Source organism: Genypterus blacodes, unplaced genomic scaffold (assembly GCF_046128005.1).
Source record: "Genypterus blacodes isolate CSIRO-AG114 ecotype Tasmania unplaced genomic scaffold, CSIRO-AGI_Gbla_v1 ptg000024l_1, whole genome shotgun sequence".
NCBI lineage: Eukaryota > Metazoa > Chordata > Actinopteri > Ophidiiformes > Ophidiidae > Genypterus > Genypterus blacodes.
In genome coordinates this window covers 1,162,501-1,177,089 of record NW_027466837.1, presented here as the reverse complement: position 1 = coordinate 1,177,089, position 14,589 = coordinate 1,162,501, and the positions used below count along the sequence as shown (strand labels likewise).

Below are 14,589 nucleotides of genomic sequence, written 5' to 3'. Positions count from 1 at the left end.
AGGTGTGTTTATGTTTGTAACTGTGGGCAACTGAATCAACACATCACAGGAAATCAGGGATGCGCCAACACACTCACACACATAGTCATGTCACATCTCAAGAAATGACTCAGCACCTGTGTTGGTGTTGTTGTTGTTGTGTGTGTGTGTGTGTGTGTGTGTATGTGTGAATCAGACAGGATGGATGAGATAGGCAACACCCTGATGAAATTTGGTTATCTTCATCTTTGTCTCTGTCTGCTGGTTGCTCTCCTCTCTCTCAGCTTTGTGAACCTCAGCAGAGTTCAATCAGAAAGGAAACACACACACAGATTATTGTTTTATATTGATGACAGAGATAAAAAAAAAAGAAGCTTTAAATAAGGAAGTGCCACATCTGATAAGAGGAAGCGTGTTTAGACTTCAGATCATCAGACTGAAACGGTTAAACCTCAAATCATTTCAGAGAGAAGAGGAGCAGGCATCTGTGTCAAAGGTCATGCGCTGCACTTTTGTTTTTCATACACACACACACACACACACACACACACCCACACACACACACACACACACACACACACACACACACACACACACACACACTTCCACCTTAAACCCCGCGTTTTGCTGAGTTACTATGGTGGCGTAGGAGACGGAAGAAAAACAGCCACACACACACACACACACACACACACACACACACACACACACACGCACACACACACACGTGAGTGCCGAGCTTCCCCCTCCCCTCATCACCATGCAAGAAGCTGCAGAGAACAACCTGCACCACATGTGTGCAGCTGCTGACACACACACACACACACTCACGCAGGCACACTTCAGACGCCACATCAGCGGTGGCCTTGTGGCGTCTCACTTGGCACGCTCACACACCCACGCCTGCGCACAGGTTGAGGAGGAGGAGGAGGAGGAGGAGGAGGAACGCGTCTTCGTCTCCACTCTGCTCTTCACACACACACGAGCGTGAAGCTGGAATCCTGCCCGGAGCATGAGGTCGCCCCTGAATCTGACCTCTGACCTCCGCCCGTGCTGAGCGAGAAGCAGGTAAACGCATATTTAATGTCCAGACGGCGTCGACGCTGCCGTGTTTGCGCCTCGACTCTTGCGGTCACAGCGGCGCTTTGACATTCTGCTGATCAGAGGCGGTTTCACTCTGAGCTCTGAGGAAATGTGCCGCCTTAAATTGGATGTGAGAGTTGAATCGGAACAATCTACAGGTTTAAAACTGAAGCTTTTGTTGATGTAACTTCTTAGAATATTAGGAGTTATCGGCTCTGATTCCAAAGTCTCCTGCACAGGAAGGAGACGGAACCAACAGACGAGCCGCCCGCAAGAGTTTCCTACAAAGACAAAGTCATCGCACATCACTTCTGCAAATATTAGTGTGAGGAGATTGCAACTCTGTGTGTGTGTGTGTGTGTGTTTGTGGAAGGTTGAGTAACTGCCTGACAGCCAATAAGTGCATAAGATGAAGCGTGTCAGAGTGACAGCAGAGCAACATGTGGCAGTGGCGTGTTTGTGTCTTCTTCCCCTCTGAGAGTGACAGAGGAAGGGTGTTGGTCACATCTCTATGGCAGGAGGAAGGGCAGCGATGTTTCAGAAGATAAGAAACCAAGCTGCACTCTGTTTCACCCCCCCTGGAGGGGTCGCTGATTTATACGCCAATCTGCACATTAACGCAAACACACACACGGCTCTCCTTCTTCTTCTGTTGCAGATATTTGGTCACGGTTTTAAGACGACACCACTCTGAGGGAGTCAAATGAGTGTTTTGGAGGGTATGTGTGTGTGTGTGGTGTGTGTGTGAGCCAGAGTGAGAGCCAGAGTGAGAGGATGATGCTGAATAAGTCTGGATCCTGGGGTGGAGGCCTGGGGAACTCCACGCCGTGCAGCGAGGACATTGAGGGCTGGGAGAAGAGGATGGACCAGCTGTACACCTACTTCTACCTGCTGCTCTTCATCCCGGGGCTGCTGCTCAACACCACCGCCCTCTGGGTCCTCTGCAGACACATCAGGTACACACACACGCGCGCACACACACACACAGGGAGAGGGGGTGGACTCTCTCTCTAACTCTCCTCTCCCTCCTGTGCAGTAAGCAGAGCAAAGCGGTGATCTTCATGGTGAACCTGGCCTTGGCCGACCTGGCCCACGTCCTCTCGCTGCCCCTCAGGATCTATTATTACTTCACACACATGTGGCCGTTCGGTCGCAGCGTCTGCTTGATCTGCTTCTACCTGAAGTACCTCAACATGTACGCCTCCATCGCATTCCTGGTAAACTCTTTAGTTTCATTCTATAACTCTATCTCAGTTAGAGTCGATTCACTTCTACGTTGCCAGGTTGTGATTTTTAACTGCAGACTTAATGGATTATTGTAGTGGAAGAAGACACACACACACACACACACACACACACACACACACACACACACACACACACACACAAAAACACACACATAAATGAATTAATGAAGAGTAAAGTGTCTCTCAGTTTATTTTAAGGCATTTTCCCAAACTGGCAACCCCAAAGTTGCTCTTCTTCTGGTCTTTCAACTAATGGACTAATTTAAAATGCTGCAATCGTTATTTACTAGAACCAGGAGAAAAGCAAACTGTGTCATTGTTCTCAGTTCTCATATTGGTTCTGAGTCTGTAAACACTCGTTGTCATGTTTGTTTCCTGTCTCGTGGTCTCTTCTCCTCTGCCAGGTGTGTATCAGCGTGCAGAGGTGTGTGTTCCTGCACAAACCTTTCACCGCCCGTCGGTGGCGCAAGCGCTACGACCTGTTCATCAGCGCCCTGGTGTGGCTGGTGGTGGGCCTGGGCTGCTCGCCCTTCATCGTGATGAGGATGAGCAGCAGCAGCAGCAGCAGCGCCGTCGTCACCTCGCAGGCCTCCTCTTATGCTCTGGGCGTCACTTTTACCCATGATCCTCTAGCTGACACCAAGCTCAGCACAGCGTACAACAAGCCCAGCCTCACGCCGCTCTCTAGCTCCGCCCCCAGCACGGTGGGCTGTTTTAAGGACCTGCCCACGCGGCGCCTGCCCGTCTCTGTGGCGGTCACCATGATTGCCCTCGGGGAGCTGTTTGGGTTCCTGCTCCCCCTGGTGGCCATCAGCTACAGCTCCATCCGCATCGCCCGGTCCCTCAACCGGAGGAACGCCGAGGATCAGCAGAGCTCCGCCCCGGTCACCGTGTTGAGCGCGCCCCTCAACCCGTCGGCACGGCAACGCCTGCACTCCGTCCTCTCCAACAGCCCGTCGGACAAAGCGCCAGACAGTCACGCCGACGTGGAGAAGCGCCGCGCCCTGCAGATGGTCCTGGGCTGCTTCGCCCTCTTCCTGCTCTGCTTCGCCCCCTACCACCTCAACTTCCTGCTCTACCTGATGGTGTCGCAGGAAATCGTGGAAGACTGTGCCATGAAGCTGGCGGTGAGACAGTTCCACCCCGTGTCCCTGTGCCTGGCCAGCCTGAGCTGCTGCCTCAACCCTCTGCTGTACTACTTCCTGACCGCAGAGTTCCGCTCGCACCTGTCCAGACGCACGGCCTCCTTCACCTCCTCGCTCCACTCCGCCTCCTTCAGCCCGGCCGCAAAGCGTCCCGCACAGCAGAGACTGTTGAGCATGGAGAGCTCCATCTCAGAGCGCGAGTAAACTGTGTGTGACCTCTGGACACACTTCATCTTCATGGTGCTTCCTGTTGAACTGCGTAACAAAACATGAAGAAGTGCCAAGAGACGAGTCGAAGCACGGAAACGTTTCCCAGGACAAGACGACCTCCAATCAAGCTGACCCACAAGGGCTCTGACCCCAATGTGACCACCAGAAAGCTGTTTAGGCACAAGCTGAACTCTCTGCAACGCTGTAAATGTCACGTATGTGTGTGTGAGTGTGTGTGTGTGTGTGTGTTTCTCATTCTATGTGTATACACAGAATGAAGGATCCACACAGCTGGTGTTTATCTCCAAATGATTCAAATCTTATATAAGCTAAAGCTGAGACGGCTTCATCGACTTACAGATGTACAAACTTGTCTAAATGTAAATGCCTGTACATTAAAGCTGCTGAAGTGCTGCCTGACACGTTGTGACACTTTGTGATACTTTGTGACACTTTGTGACACTTTGTGATACTTTGTGACACTTTCCACCCAGGCGGGTTCTTCATAACAGAGAGATCAGGCGGCTGAAGCGTTCTCTCTGCTCTGTGCTTCCTCTTCCTCTCACCATGCAAAGCCAGCGAGGCGGTTGGCAGCAGTTGTGGCAGCTGTGTGTGCCGCTAACTGCCAGGCTCTGAGGTCGGACGCCTTCCTGCATCAAACTCACACTGAAGAGGCGAGCAGGGCGAGCAGCAAACATCTGATGGCTGAGAGTGTGAAAGTTACAAAACAATCCAACTCTTTCTCATCCATGAACTTCATTTACTGCTTACTAAAGTTAGATTCTTACTGCACTTTGACTTGTATTGATTGTATTGATTGATTATAATGTTTCCTGTCTCAGAAGCTTAACATCCAAATCGACTTAACATCAGTTTGCACTGATCTCATTTTGAGTGATGAGTGTGTGTGTGTGTGTGTGTGTGTTTGTGTGTGTGTGTGTGTGTGTGTGTGTGTGTGTGTGTGTGTGTGGGTGTGTGTGTGTGTGTGTGTCTGTGTGATAAATTCTCATAAACCCCGCCCCCTTCTCTGGAAACAATGTCTGTGCTCTCACACACACACTCACATTGTGGAGAGAGAGAGAGGAAAGAGTGTGAGATCAGACAGAGGAGGTAGTGTGTGTGTGTGTGTGTGTGTGTGTGTGAGAAAGAGAGAAAAAGAGAAACGGAAGCAAAGGTGAGGCAAGAGTGAAGAAAGCAGAATGAAAGAGGGCGGCACAAAGATACTCAGTGGTGTTTTCATTTAGGAGCATGTGGGAGTGTGTGTGTGTGTGAGCGTGGGTGTGTGTGTGTGTGTGGGGGGGGGGGGGGGTCATGTGAGTTGCGTCTTCACTCATCTGCCTTCCGCCTGTGATGCCACAGAGTCCAAGAGGAGTGAGAGTGAGGAGGTAAGACCTTTGTGCTGTAAAGAGTGTGTGAGTGTGACCGGGGGAGGGGGAGGGGCCGAGGGAGGAGGAGGAGGAGGAGGAGGGATGCTTTCAGTGTGGAGTCATGCCTCATGTGGCATCTCATATGTTTCTCCAGTGTGTGGAATGCCTGTTATGCGAGGGTGTGTGAGCGTGTGTGTGAGTGTGTGTGTGAGTGTGGGGGGTGTCTGTGTGTGACTGGTCAGAGGGTCAGGAGTGTGTCCCATGTGGATCGCCTGGGGCTCCACAGACATTTTGGGTGCTGATACGTGAGGCCAGATGAATCACAGCGAGTGGAACGCAGAGTGGAACGCAGAGTGGAACGCAGAGTGGAACGCAGAGTGGAACACAGCGTGAGTAAGAGTTCCTGTGTCAAACTGAGTCTGTCTCTGCTCCGTTCAGAGCTTTAACCTCGCTGAGAGGCGGCAAACACGGACACACAGACTGACGCAAGAGGGAATGACAGAGTAACGGACAGGAGCTTTGAGAGGAGGAGAGGAATTAGAGGAGATAGAGTGAGAAAATGGAAGGTTAGAGGTTGACTGAGGCCTTTAGAGAGCAGATCAGGCTCAGGTCAGGCTCAGATCAGGCTCAGGTCAGGCTCAGCACAGAGCAGAGAGCCACTGCCTCTTCCTCCTCTGAGACGTGAGAGGACAGCGTGGACCGGACAGCTCAGTGAGTAAGGGCCGATGTATGGATGTGTGTGTGTGTATGTATGTGGCTGCTTACTAATGAACTGTGAATCTTGTGTTTAAAGTTAAGATAGTCCAGACGTACCGGGTAAACAAAACATTTCTTAGCACTATAGGTTCTGTTTAGGTGTTTGGAGCATCTTTGTTTGCAAATGGAGTCTTTCCTCACGGAGTTACAGGGAATGTTTACAGCTCTCATTCTTCCCGCCGTGACTGAAGCGAGTAAAATTGTAAAACCCAACAAATGGATGTTGTCCAGTGTCTCTGCTGGACTGGTTGTAGTCTCTGAGGAGAAGTCTTGTTGTGGACGTTCCTTTATCTTGCTAATTGAGAGCTGAAGCAACGTTTGACCCACAACTGTGGGTGGAGCTTTTGATCTGACTGTGAATTAACATAAATGATTCTGGGTGTTTGTAACTGTAAACTTTGCTGAACCTCCTGTGACCCTGCGTCCTCGTATGTGGACATGACATTTTTCAGTTGCATGCTACTACATCAGGTAAACATGAGAGGTTCTGTTTGTTTCTGTGCGGTCTGGATCCTCACCTGGGGTTTAGACAGGATTGGAATGAAATGTTGTTTTACTTTTGCAGCTTTTGACACAAACACAGAGAAACGACGTCTCACAGTGTTTACGCCTCATTTGAAACATTCTTGGATTCAGGCCCTGGATCTGGAGGCACGCCGGAGTTTAGTGGGTTCATGCCCGTCCCCTACACATCCACAAGTTCAGTCAGAATGAGGTCATATAGACAACCAGCAGGCAGCTGAGCCTATGACCTCACCGGCCTTCACCTACTGAGGTAGAAGAAGAAGAAGAAGAAGAAGGCAAAAGAGCAGGTGAAGTGACGAAGAAGGGTCGAGCAAGCTCAGAATACAGAAGGCAGAAAACTGAGTCTGGAGCCAGAGGGGAGAGGAGAGGAGAGGAGAGGAGAGGAGGGGAGAGGAGAGGAGAGGAGAGGAGAGGAGGGGAGAGGAGAGGAGAGGAGAGGAGAGGAGAGGAGAGGAGGGGAGGGGAGGGGAGAGGAGAGGAGACGAGACGAGACGAGACGAGACGAGACGAGACGAGACGAGACGAGACGAGACGAGACGAGACGAGACGAGACGAGACGAGACGAGACGAGACGAGACGAGACGAGACGAGAGGTTAAGAAATCACAACAATCTGTCAGAGGAAGGTGAAGCTTCTGTCATGGAGAGGAGCCACAGGAGATGAAGAGGCTGTAACAGTAGTGAGGATGAAGAGTGTGAGACAAAGCTGCTCTTCTAACCACAGATCAGCTCGAGTCTCAGGTCATATATATAAGACAACAGCGCGTCACACATGTAGAAACTCAAGTCACTGTGACAGATTTCCCGTTATTGCACAAACGCAGCAGAGAGCCGGCCGTCGGTCAACCACACTGGTTTCATTCAGGCAGTGCTTCACACTTTGAGCTACGCCCCTTTGTCATGGGCTCGCCTGTGCTGTACGCTCAGCGCTCCAGGCACCGTGGGAGAGTCCTCCACCCACGCCTGCGTGTGGGTTTGCACCTGCAAATGCCACTGCAAGAGCCGTCATCCCCCACTAACTGTCACTTCACACCAAAGACAGCTCCAGATCCCTAAATATAGATTATAGATCAGTGTAAGGAAGTAATACAGTTAGTTATTTCTCCAAGAAACCAGTTATTGGGCCAAGAAACATTTTGTATAATCTCCTGAGAGCCAGATATTTATTTTCCTATTTGGGAATAGTGGGACCTAATACGTATAAAAGAAAAAGGATGATTGCCAGCGACCAAAATCAATATTTATACCTCTAGGTGTCCGTCAAAAATGTCCAGACACGAGGACAACGGGTTTAAGTTAAGCAATATGATGTTTAAGGTGTAGGGAAGGACAACGTCCAGGTATGAGGACACTGGGTCTCAGGAGGTTCAGCTTGTTCCCCCTATGGGCTCTAATCAGGGTCTCTCTGTGTCCAGTCACACACACACACACACACACACAGATACACCTGTCAGCGTGTGTGTGTAATCTATGCAAACACAATGCAAACCAGGCCAGCCTCTGATGTTTACACTCCCAATCTCCCAAACACACACCAACAAAGAGCAGAACACACTTTTTGTTTTCTCTTCATGCAAACGACGGAGTGTAATCAGTAATAAACCGCAACCGCTACATTCCTCCCCTCACACAGCTTTCTTGTCTTCAGCAGAGGATCATCAGCCAGCCTCAGCGTGACCTTTCACCTCTGATGGGCAGCATGGAGGCCGACACGCAGCTCTCGCCGCACGACTGACCGGGAAGCTCAACCGACACCCGCTCCGCTCTGGATTAAGATGAACTTTGCCAACCACAGCTGTGTTGGCAGCGAGGACCTGCGCAGCTACCAGCATCGTGTGTACGCCGTGGTCTACAGCGTGATCATAGCGCCGGGGCTGCTGGGTAACGTGCTGGCGCTGTGGGTGTTCAGAGTCTACGTGAAAGAAACCAAGAAGGCTGTGGTGTTCATGATGAACCTGGCGGTGGCCGACCTCATGCAGGTGACTGAAGGAGCCTCGCTGAGCGTTGTGAGGTGATAACAAGATAAGATAACAGGAAGTTGTTAACCATCTGATGCTCTCTGGTCTCCTCAGGTTCTCTCTCTGCCTCTGAGGATCTACTACTACCTGAACGACACGTGGCCGTTCGGTCACGCTCTCTGCATGATGTGCTTCTACCTCAAGTACGTCAACATGTACGCCTCCATCTACTTCCTGGTGTGTGTGAGTGTGCGGCGCTGTGAGCTCATCATGAGGCCGCTCAGGTACAACTCCAACAGGCGCAAAACAGACATGTGTGTGTGCGCAGTGGGCTGGCTGCTGGTCGGCCTGGCCTGCCTGCCGTTCCCTCTGATGAGGAACAATGAGGGTGGACATCACCTTTACTCCTCTGAGCCCCTCCCCCCCAGCCCCGGCTCCAGCCCTGCGCCAGGTTCTGGCCCGGTGTGTTTCGCAGAGCTCCCCATGCAGTCCATCAGCGCCCCGGCAGCCTGGGCCCTCCTGGTCACGGCCGAGCTGCTGGGCTTCGTGGTCCCTCTGATCCTGGTGTTGGCCTGCACCTGTCTGACGGCCGGGAGCCTGCGGCAGCCGCGGGCGGGCGCGGTGCCCGACCGCGGAGAGAAGCGGCGGGCGTTGCGGATGGTGCTGAGCTGCGCCACCGTCTTCCTGCTGTGCTTCGCCCCGTACCACATCACCATGCCGCTGGACTTCATGGCCAAGGCCAACGCCCTGAGCAGCTGCAGCCTGAGGGAGCTGGTCCTCCGCTGCCACCCGGTCACCCTCTGCCTCGCCAGCCTCAACTGCACCCTGGACCCGCTCATCTATTACTTCACCACCGAAGAGTTCTGGAGGCGACTGAGCCGGCCTGAGATCCCAGAGAACTTGATGTTTCACAGGCGTCTGTCGTGTGCCACCGAAGAGAACAGAGACTCACAGGATTCATGAAGACACTCCAGCAAACCCACAGTGGTTTCAATGTGACAGAAGTGAGAGTTTCACTTTGTTCATGTTTTTATATTTATATTTTAAACGCGGCCTCTTTTGGCTCGGTCGTTTACAAGCGAACTGCCAGTTGTTCCTCTTTTGAAACTTGTTGCCATGTTCTCGTCAAGGTTTCAGGAAATATATCGGAAAGTCCCCCGTCCTCGCCAGTGTGTGTGGTTTGTGTCATAGCGATAGTACAGTGGGTGCAAAATACAAAAATACAGAAACCGCAAAGACAGATTCTGCTCCTGGAAGCTCACAGGCCAAGAAGAGAGTGAGCGAGCGAGCGAGCGAGCGAGCGAGCGAGCGAGCGAGCGAGACAAAGATGAGTCAAGGTGCAGCCCAAAGGTTCAGTAGGTAAATAAATTTTATTCAACAACAAAGTCAGATTCAGTCGGGTGTGTCGCCGCACACGTTTCCCCTCCGGACGCTCGGTTCAGAGACACTTGCACGTGCACACACACACACACACACTTCCTGTCTGATTGTCTCTCTGTGCAGTCAAAGAGGAAAACGAGGTTTCTCTATAAAAAGGCCTCGTTTTGCGTCTCGATCTCTTGCCGCCTCTTTGTAGAGCTTTAAAGGCGAGGAGACTCGATCCCAAAGCGTCAAAATTGTGCTCATTCTTCATTAAAAATAGTTTTAATCTCAGGAAATGTACGTTAATGTTTAAGGGATCAGAGAAAAGACAAATAAATATCAAAGTCAATTTTGTTGAAATTTCCCTTTCGCTTATTTTCACATGTGAGGGTTTTGACACGGACACAGACACACACACAGACACACACGCTGGTCCTATAGGGGCCTAGGTTTACCACCATCGATACAAAAACGCCATCACACAGCAGGACAGCAGAGGCCTCTGGGAGCAGCAGGGCACTCTGGGAAATTATCTACAAAAGGTGCCGACTGAGGGTTTCTGTGCCGCTCAAGGACGCTGACACACACACACACACACACACTCTCTCTCTGTCTCTCACACACACACACACACACACAGGTCTGTTATGAACTACAGGATACTCATTGAAAAGACTCTGGTTGAGAGTTTCCAGGTTGTAATACAGTAAACGACGACAACATCAGTGTGTAAGAAGCTACGCAACCAAACTGAGATCAACATAGAGAGAAAGAGAGAAAGGAAACTTAGTAAACCCTTAGTAAACCCTTAGTTAGCTTAGTGCTGTAGCAGGTTACTGTTAGAGGACTTAAGTGTTAGAGAGCTCTAACCTACAGGAGTTAAGGGGAAACGCAGCAGAGAACTCAAACTCACTGATCACCGGGGTTAAAGCAGGGCAAGCTAAAACTCTTGTTAGAATTTTATACAGAAAAAGTGACGTCTTCCTCCTCCTCATCATCTTCCTCCTCCTCCTCCTCCTCATCTCCGTCCCTCCACTCAAGCCGTGCAGATGTTGGTCTCCGTCACAAACTTGTTGGCAAAGTGATGGATGGTGAAGCACTCCTCTGCAGAGCGCTTCTGGATCCCTCCGTCTGACACACACACACACACACACACACACACACACACACACACACACACACACACACACACACACACACACACACACACACACACACACACACACACACACACACACACACACACACACACACACACACACACACACACACACACACACACACACGGTGGGATGTGATCCTTCCTCTCGACCAGCAGGTGGAGTGAAGGTGTCAAAGCAGTGTGTATGAAGCTTCACACACAGAGCTGATCACACACACGTACCTGGGAGGTCGGCCCGGCGCTCCATCCTGTAGGTTTCCTTCCCCTTACACAGGCGGCGGATGTGGGAGCCCAGAAGCTTCAGGTCCTCGATGCGCTCCGTCACCACCAGGTCCTCGTGAACCAGGTAGCTGCGGTACGAGCCGGACTGGGATGAAGAGCAGAGGGGGGAGGGGGAATGAGATGAAACTGCGTCACTGTCCCTACTGAAGAAGTTATTATGGGATGGATCCGCTTTAATAATTAGGCCAGAAGTTTCCCCTGACAATGTATTTATACTTTATATGTTTATATATATATATAATATATTTATATCAGGGAAAAGAAGAGGAAGGACAACAAGCAGCACCAGCACATCCTGCCAGAGATCACAGGGTTAATAATAGAGCAGGAATACAGGAAGTTAACGTCAAGATGGAACTGTGTGTGTGTGTGTGTGTGTGTGTGTGTGTGCGTGTGTGTGTTGAGCCTATGAGGTTGTGTGTGTGTGTGTGTGTGTGTTGAGCCTATGAGGTTGTGTGTGTGTGTGTGTGTGTATGTGTTGAGCCTATGAGGTTGTGTGTGTGTGTGTGTGTGTGTGTGTGTGTGTGTGTGTGTGTGTGTGTGTGTGTGTGTGTGTGTGTGTGTGTGTGTGTGTGTGTGTGCGTGCGTGCGCGCGCGTGCGTGCGTGCGTGTGTGTGTGTTGAGCCTATGAGGTTGTGTGTGTGTGTGTGTGTGTGTGTGTGTGTGTGTGTGTGTGTGTGTGTGTGTGTGTGTGTGTGTGTGTGTTGAGCCCATTAGGTGGTGTGTGTGTGTGTGTGTGTGTGTGTGTGTGTGTGTGTGTGTGTGTGTGTGTATGTGTGTGTGTGTGTGTTGAGCCTATGAGGTTGTGTGTGTTGGTCACAGGTTCTGGCGTCCTCGGGGACAGGAGCTGATCTCTACTCACCATCAGCTGTGAGAAGAGATCAATGAGGTCCTGGGGCGGCAAAACCACCGAGGTGTTCAGAGGAATCACAAAGCAGGTACGGCGAGTCAGGTCCAGGTACGCTGTGAGCTTCTACACACACACACACACACACACACACATACACACACACAGTCAGAGGACCAACAGGACAGAGTAGTGCTGACAGGTGGAGTCAGGCAGTTCTCTTCCTCACCCTGTTGAAGTCGTGTAGGATGTTGGCGGGGTCTCCGGCCCTGAAGCGGGGAGGAGGGACGCTGATGACGGCCATGTTGTCAGAGATCTCCACCTCCTCCTCCACGCGGGGCAGGTAGTACGGCTGGCTCTCCACCAGGCCCATGGGCGATCTGTCGCCAAACTGGATGGCGCCATGGTACAGCCTCTGCCGGAACACACACACACACAGACACACACACAGACACACACACGGTGGTTATGATGCGATAAGAGCAGAGACAGGATGAGTTAGTGAGATGTGATGATAAACGTCTGCTCTGCTGTGGAGATAATTTAACCTTTCATCCTTCAGCACTTTGTTCAGATGGGCTGTGAACACAATGAGACGCAGACAGAGAGGAGATTTGACTCAAAACAAATCAAAAATCTCATTTAGATGGAGCAGGATACAGATCTATCAGCTCAACACGATCACACTGTGGTTCGTGTCTCACTGGTGGGAACAGAAGCGCCCCCTGCTGGAGCATCAGGGGACTGCAGCTGTGCACAACCCAAACAAAAGACACCCATGGAAATCTGGTTGCTGGGGTGAAGGATTCATAAGTAAAATAGGTTTCGTTGAGAAATACATTATTAACCATTGATTATCTGCTTCAATAAGGATTAGATGAGAGTTTTTGTTGAACACAGTGCGTCAGGTGGTTACTGAGGCGATGAAGAATGTCTGTTCTCCTGGGCTCATAGAGTTTGGGAACCACTTTCCTCGAGTGACCCTGAATACGAAAACACGACAACCCCAGACCTCAGACTGAGGCCTGTCGGCTCAGAGATGAACGCCAGTGACCTCAGTAATACGGGAAACTGCCCTTGTAGGCTATTTTGAGGATTTTTCTGCAGATGCAAACGTTCCACTTCCTCATCTGGCCTAACCCTAACCCTGCATGTGTGTGACAAACATTCTCTCAGCTGCTAAGTGTCAAATAAACACAAACGTGTCAGGGTCAAAGGTCATAGAGAAACAGTTTCTAGGGCGACTTCTAACTTCATGTAGAGAAGCAGAAGCGTGTCACTGCAGGAGGAGGAGGAGGCTGCAGATCTGGAGTCGGTCCCCAGGTGACAACAGAGAGGATGATGACACGATTACATCACAACAGGGAAGCACGAGATGGGGCTGAAGAATGGATTAGTAAAGTCAGGTGGGGAGGGGACATTAATCCCCACACACACACACACACACACAGAGAAAGAGGGGGGGGGGGGGAGAGATCTACCTTGGGGGTGAAGTAGCGGTAGAGACACGCTCCTCCAACGATCAGCCCGCTGAGGATGAAGGCGATGCCCAGCAGGGTGAGCAGGCAGCGACCTGTGGAGCCTTCAGAGCTCACTGGGGCAGAGGCCAGCTCAGGGTCCTACACACACACACACACACACAGTGAATGTCAGCATCTTCAGACGTTAAGATGGGCGGTCCCACTGTGCGGTGGCTCAGGTGCGCCATCACACCAAACACACACACACAACGCTGATGGCTCCTATAGGTGCGCCGAGGCCACAGTCCAGCGGGTCAGCGGCGGCCGCCTGGCAGCGACCTAAACACGGACACACACACGCACACACCGGCTCAGTATGAAGCCCGTTAGCTCACCTTCACTGCGGCCGCTTCCTCTTTGCCCAGCGCCTTCTGCGCCAGAGCGGCGTTAAAGGCGATCTTCACCATTGTGGAGCGAGAAGGCGTCGAGACGTGACGGGTAGAAGCGCAGACACAAACACTCACAGGCGCTGCTCAATCTCGGCCGCTACGCTGTGACGCACTTTGCAACCTCGGCTTTATCCGCAGCTTCCGGTGGCTTGAGGGGGATTATCGCGACATCCGGCGCAAAATTATTTTATACTTCTGGAAATAGCAAACAAACAAACACCGGCGTCTGCCTGGACGGAGCAGAATGTTGTCGCTGGTCTGTTATGGTCGGCTGGAAGCTTTTACTGCCTCATTTACTGACGATAACGTCATCCAGAGGGTCCATTTGTGCTGCGATGGCGACACCTAGTGGCGGCGGGTGAGAACTGCAGTGGGGAAATTTAGAAAATCGCCACAAAAAGTTCAGTTTCAATTCTTCGTATTGTGATGAAAGAAATTATTCGAATGATTTGGAATTCCATAGACTTCACTGTGTTTGACTGCAAGTTCTAAAATGGTAGTGTTTATCTTCACATACATTAGTTTTGCACTTTACTTCTTGTTTTGAAAAGCACTTTGAGTTGAGTTGAGCTGTGTGTGTGTGTGTGTGTGTGTGTGTGTGTGTGTGTGTGTGCGTGCGTGCGTGCGTGCGTGCGTGCGTGTGTGTATAGTTTATGTCTATTAAGCTGTTTTTAAAGTTTTTGTGTTTAATGTTGTCAAAATCTGTGTGAGCCCTGAGCTTTCATGTGTGATATTGATCTTAATCCTGCCGGAGCTGA

The 14,589-nt window shown here is 51.1% G+C and overlaps 3 protein-coding genes across 7 annotated transcripts; 2 read left to right on the top strand and 1 right to left on the bottom strand.

Annotated features, from left to right (window-relative positions):
- The first annotated feature begins 742 nt into the window (after positions 1-742).
- Positions 743-4,084, top strand: p2ry10 (P2Y receptor family member 10). The gene is made up of 4 exons (XM_076143484.1): positions 743-1,047; positions 1,721-2,018; positions 2,099-2,279; positions 2,714-4,084. Exons 2-4 carry the CDS (start codon positions 1,837-1,839, stop codon positions 3,656-3,658), a joined length of 1,308 nt encoding a protein of 435 aa, XP_075999599.1. The 5' UTR covers positions 743-1,047; positions 1,721-1,836; the 3' UTR covers positions 3,659-4,084.
- Positions 4,085-4,547: 463 nt separating this feature from the next.
- gpr174 (G protein-coupled receptor 174) lies at positions 4,548-9,991 on the top strand. Of its 5 annotated transcripts, none has more exons than XM_076143488.1 (3): positions 4,548-5,049; positions 7,963-8,290; positions 8,384-9,991. In XM_076143488.1, the coding sequence occupies exons 2-3, from the start codon at positions 8,087-8,089 to the stop codon at positions 9,230-9,232; spliced, it is 1,053 nt and encodes a 350-aa protein (XP_075999603.1). In that variant the 5' UTR covers positions 4,548-5,049; positions 7,963-8,086; the 3' UTR covers positions 9,233-9,991. The 5 variants fall into 5 exon arrangements, with proteins under 5 accessions (XP_075999603.1, XP_075999604.1, XP_075999602.1 ...); XM_076143489.1 differs by having other exon boundaries at positions 7,960-8,290; XM_076143487.1 differs by lacking the exon at positions 4,548-5,049 and adding an exon at positions 5,106-5,420.
- Positions 9,621-14,139, bottom strand: LOC142992926 (integral membrane protein 2A-like). Its single transcript, XM_076143492.1, has 6 exons — positions 13,778-14,139; positions 13,404-13,541; positions 12,152-12,337; positions 11,938-12,048; positions 11,016-11,160; positions 9,621-10,762 (listed from the first exon to the last, which is right to left on the bottom strand). Exons 1-6 carry the CDS (start codon positions 13,847-13,849, stop codon positions 10,668-10,670), a joined length of 747 nt encoding a protein of 248 aa, XP_075999607.1. The 5' UTR covers positions 13,850-14,139; the 3' UTR covers positions 9,621-10,667.
- Positions 14,140-14,589: the final 450 nt, after the last annotated feature.